Source organism: Hoplias malabaricus, chromosome 4 (genome assembly GCF_029633855.1).
Source record: "Hoplias malabaricus isolate fHopMal1 chromosome 4, fHopMal1.hap1, whole genome shotgun sequence".
Lineage (NCBI taxonomy): Eukaryota > Metazoa > Chordata > Actinopteri > Characiformes > Erythrinidae > Hoplias > Hoplias malabaricus.
In genome coordinates, this window is record NC_089803.1 from 14,326,184 (window position 1) to 14,332,472 (window position 6,289).

A 6,289-nucleotide genomic window follows, 5' to 3' on the forward strand; every position below is an offset into this window, starting at 1 on the left:
GGAGAAAGACAGAGAGAAAAAAAGAGATGAACAATGAGAGAAAGAGGAGTGAGAGCGAGAGATAGAAAGAATGGGTGAGAGAGAGGCTGAGAAACTGAAATAAAGAGCGATTATGATTTCCCTTTGTTCTATGTCTACAATTTGAACCCTAACCTTACACTAAACCCAACCTTAACCCTGACCCTTCGTCTCCTTCACCAGGTCCAGTGTACACAGAGATGATAAACAACCTGCTGCAGCCCCTGCTGGACGCACCCGACTGTCGCCTGATCCGGCAGAACGTGTTCCACGCGTTACCCAACACGGCCAACACTCTGATTGGACGAGCCGCGCACATCGCCGTGCTGGACTCCGAGCTGTTCCTCGAGAAGTTCCTGCTCGTCACTGGACTCAACTACTTCAAATAATGGCTTTGGCCAGCACCGCACTTCAGCCAGCCAATCAGAGAACGCCTGCGGAAGCAGCAGGTTTCTTTTGACCAATCAGATCACACTCCAGAGGCCATAGGCCACCTCAAGGCCAGATTAGATCGAGGTCAGCACGCCTGACAGGCCAATCTGATTTAGCATTAGGGCTCCTTCAGTTTCAGCAGCCAATCAGAAAGTGCCGCGGAATTTAAGGCAGTTTTAAACGAGCCAATCAGTTCAAGCCAGTCAAAACCAGCTGCGGCGAGGAGTTAACAGCGTGTACGTATACAAATGGTGTACAGTATGTATAGGTATCATATAGTGTGAAGTATATAGAGTTGAAGATAATATTTGGAGGCTCAAACAAGCCTTAAATCAGCTTTGAGAATTATCTCTCAGTGTCCTGTCGTCCGTGTCCCATTCCGATATATCTGTGGTTTGTACTGTGACCGATAGGCGTGTCCACTCATCAGCGTATTTAAGATCAGAAGCATTTCCTCGTCGCCGTCCATGACTTGAAGCAGTCGAAAACACTGGACTCTTAATACTTGAAGAACGAAGCAAAGAGAAACTGAAGAGAGAGCTTTGAAAAGCAGGGTTTGTACATTTCTTCAGTTACGTTTCTTTATTTGAATCTGAATACGGAGATGGTCCCTGTGATGGAAGGTGAACTCTTTTTGGTATTATTTATTTTTCAACCGTGCTATCGTGCAGTTTTATTGGTTTTCAGCGACTAGCGTGAGACCCCCCTCCGTGAATGAAGCCAAATCGCCGCTGTCCTCTGTACAGTACTGAGACGTGTGTCCCGTGACTGTCCCTTTGTCCATGCGTGTCATGTCTGAAACTCGATATTTTGCCTTAACTGATCAAAGGCTTGTGTTTATCAGTGTTGTTCTTTCTTATGCTTCCTGTCCTGTCTTTTACTCTGTCTTTTTTTTTTAATGTTTAACGTTGGTGCGTCGTCGCTCACTGCTTTATTTTTTTCTTTCTTTTTTGAGACTTGAATTTTCACTGTCCCCCTCCGTGACACCTGCGTAGAATATCGTTTATTCATCGTGTTGATTTTGTACAAAAATCATTCAAAAATTCAGATTTTTATTGTTACACTGTCATAATAATGTCATTAAAATGTCATAACAGTTTTCCTCTCATTTTGCCCCTGGAAAAGCAAAAAAAGTGTGAACCTTTAAAATGGTCACCAGACTTTAGTCCGTGAAACTTATGAATGAAATTCCACTCATTTTCAATAAGATCTGATCTGTTTATGAAATTAGTTCATAAATGAGAGGTGGGATTGTTGGGGATATGTATTTTACTGTACAGGGGGTCCTCTACTTACGACGTTGATCCGTTCCTACGTCGCGTCGTAAACCGATTTTTGGTTGTAAGTCGGAACATACGTACATACTGTACGTAAATAACATACTGTAAGCACTTATCCTATCCTAACACCTATCCTCCTTGGTCCCGAGCCGCGTAACCGTGTATTCTTCCGCCGCGCCGCGCACACCACACACGAAGTTCACATTACGACGTTTACAACGCAAAACCACTTAAGTCCAAACAAGGCTTTATACAGTAAATGGGAGATGTGTCGTAACACGAAATAATCGTAACTCGGGACTGACGTAACCCGAGGACCTCCTGTATCTTACTTTTACTATTTATTTCTGCTTTGTTAGTTAACGGCACCACAACGGACAGTTTTCAAGTGTGACCTCGGCTTTAAGGGTTAATCGTTGTGCCCTTGGAGGTCCATATAAATTCCTTTGTTTGTACGAGAATGAACCTGATTTAGTCCCTTTTTTTCTGAAAGTGTAGGCTCCTCACTTTCAATGACGCACACGTTACAGAGCGTTCACTGACTTCTTTTCGGGTTCTTGTTAAATGACTTTTGAGACTTTGCAGGACTTGTTCGCACAGGGGGCAGTGTCGGGTCCAAACACTGGATATAACTTTGCATTGTTAGGTTAAGTGTTAAAGTTTGTGCACTTAAGAAAATAAGAAGGCACTGAACGCCAGAAGGAAGTAAACTCTGGGAGACGATGCACTGTGGCTGAGGGGATGTTGTTCTCAGTGAAGTGCTATTTGAATCAGTTCAATACAATTACATCACTTTTTAAAGAGCTTGTCACTCATGGAAACAAAAAAGGCTCATTATCCTCTCTCTCTCTCTCTCTCTGTCCTTGTCAGTAGTGTCTGTCGTGTCCTGTTGATCCTCTTTGTGCTGTTGTGTTTGCTCTGACTGACAGTGATTGGTCAGTAAACACACTGCTGGGGCGATGTGGGGTAATTAATAAACACAGGCACTGAAGAGTAACAGAGGTCACATGGTGATGGTCACATGACTCTGTTACTGCATCAGCGTTGAGAAGGAAGTTACACACACTGAACCCCGCCCTGTTACTCCCACCTACAGCCCTTTACCCCTCAGCACTCCCCCCCCCCCCCCACCACCACCACCACCGTTCACACACTAAACACACACAGACGCTAACCAATAACACACTCACACAACACACACACTGAACACATGCAGTAAACTCACTGTACATACACCCAAGCCTACACTAAACACACACTCTCTCATACACACAAGCTATAATGACACCAAACACACACTAAACAATCACACACTCACTGAACACACACACTAAACATGCCGTAAACTAACTACAGAGACACCAAGCACACATTAAACACACACTGAACAATTATACACACACTTAACCCACCACTAAACACACACTGAACAGTTATACACACACTTAACCCACACACTGAACAATTGTACACACACTTAACCCACACTAAACACACACTGAACAGTTATACACACACTAAACCCACACACTGAACAATTATACACACACTTAACCCACACACTGAAACAATTGTACACACACTTAACCCATACTAAACACATTGAACAATTATACACACACTTAACCCATACTAAAACACACACTGAACAATTATACACACACTAACCCACACACTGAACAATTATACACACACTTAACCCACACTAAACACACACTGAACAATTATACACACACTTAACCCACACACTGAACAATTGTACACACACTTAACCCATACTAAACACACACTGAACAATTATACACACACTTAACCCACACACTGAACAATTATACACACACTTAACCCACACTAAACACACACTGAACAGTTATACACACACTAAACCCACACACTGAACAATTATACACACACTTAACCCACACACTGAACAATTGTACACACACTTAACCCATACTAAACACACATTGAACAATTATACACACACTTAACCCATACTAAACACACACTGAACAATTATACACACACTTAACCCACACACTGAACAATTATACACACACTTAACCCACACTAAACACACACTGAACAATTATACACACACTTAACCCACACACTGAACAATTGTACACACACTTAACCCATACTAAACACACACTGAACAATTATACACACACTTAACCCACACACTGAACAATTATACACACACTTATCCCACACTAAACACACACTGAACAATTATACACACACTTAATCCACACTAAACACACACTGAACAATTATACACACACTTAACCCACACACTGAACAATTATACACACACTTAACCCATACTAAACACACACTGAACAATTATACACACACTTAACCCACACACTGAACAATTATACACACACTTAATCCATACTAAACACACACTGAACAATTATACACACACTTAACTTACACTAAACACACAATGAACAATTATACACACACCTAACCCACACTAAACCCATACTGAACAATTATACACACACTTAACTCACATTGGACAATTATAAACACACTTAACCCACACTAAACACACACTGAACAATTATACACAAACTTAACCCACACTAAACACACATTGGACAATTATACACACACTTAACCCACATTAAACACACACTGAGCAATTATACACACACTTAACCCACACTAAACATACACTGAACAATTATACACACACTTAACCCACACTAAACACACACTTAACCCACCACTAAACACACAATGAACAATTATGCACACATTTAATCCACACTAAACACACACTGAACAATTATACACACACTTAACCCACACTAAACACACACTGAACAATTATACACAAACTTAACCCACACTAAACACACACTGAACAATTATACACACACTTAACCCACACTAAACACACACTGAACAATTATACACACACTTACCCACACTAAACACACAATGAACAATTATACACACATTTAATCCACACTAAACACACACTGAACAATTATACACAAACTTAACCCACACTAAACACACACTGAACAATTATACACACACTTAACCACACTGAACACACAATGAACAATTATACACACACTTAACTCACATTGGACAATTATACACACACTTAACCCACACTAAACACACACTGAACAATTATACATAAACTTAACCCACACTACACACACTGAACAATTATACACACACTTAACCCACACAATGAACAATTATACACACACTTAACCCACACTAAACACACACTGAACAATTATACACACACTTAACCCACACACTGAACAATTATACTCACATTAAACACACATTGGACAATTATACACACACTTAACCCACACTAAACACACACTGAACAATTATACACAAACTTAACCCACACTAAACACACACTGAACAATTATACACACACTTAACTCACACACTGAACAATTATACACACACACCGAACAATTATACACACACTTAACCTACACTAAACACACACCGAACAATTATACACACACTTATCCCACACTAAACACACACTTAACCCACACACTGAACAATTATACACACACTAAACACACAGTGAACAATCATGCACACACTTAACACACACTGAACAATCATGCACACCTTAACCCACACTAAACAATTATACACACACTTAACCCACACTAGACACACACTGAACAATTATACACACACTTAACCCACACTAAACACACACTGAACAGTTATACACACACTTAACCCACACTAAACACACACGGAACAATTATACACACACTTAACCCACACTGAACCATCATGCACACACTTAACCCACACTAAACACACACTGAACAATCATGCACACACTTAACACACACTAAACCCACACTGAACAATTATACACACACTTAACCCACACTAAACACACACTGAACAATTATACACACACTTAACCCACACTGAACAATCATGCACACACTTAACCCACACTAAAGAATTATACACACACTTAACCCACACTAAACACACACTGAACAATTATACACACACTTAACCCACACTAAACACACACTGAACAATTATACACACACTGAACAATCATGCACACACCTAACCCACACTAAACACACAATTAGCAATTATGCACACACTTAACCCACACTAAACACACACTGAACAATCATGCACACACTTAACCCACACTAAACACACATTAAGTCACTATACAGACGCCAAACCTGCACCAAACTCACACACTGAACATAACCTTGAGCAGCCCGAGGATATTGAACGTTGTTCACTGGTCAAAACCTCCCTCTGAACAGATCCCAACAACCAATGAAAACACAGAGTGAGACAAGACATAAACACAAACAATACATGAAGAAAACAGACTGATGTTGCTGTGCGCTGTGAGGATAAGTCTGTTTACGTTTATACAGTTTATATTACTTATGTAAGTTTATGTTGTTTTGGCAGAAGCCCAGTTCAGTGTCTGTACAAAGTAAACTCCCACACGTTCACAGTGTTTTACTGGTCCCTCTTCACTCCACTGCAGCACAAACCCA

The 6,289-nt window shown here is 40.6% G+C and overlaps 1 protein-coding gene across 2 annotated transcripts in view; it reads left to right on the forward strand.

Moving 5' to 3' along the window:
* Positions 1-2,851, forward strand: part of fam135b (family with sequence similarity 135 member B) — a 100,467-nt gene extending 97,616 nt beyond the window's left edge. For both annotated transcript variants that reach the window (XM_066669236.1, XM_066669235.1), the window contains one exon: positions 202-2,851. In XM_066669236.1, coding sequence (XP_066525333.1) covers positions 202-407 — 206 coding nt within the window. In that variant the 3' untranslated portion in view covers positions 408-2,851. The remainder of the gene's footprint in view (positions 1-201) is intronic.
* The last annotated feature ends 3,438 nt before the right edge of the window (positions 2,852-6,289 follow it).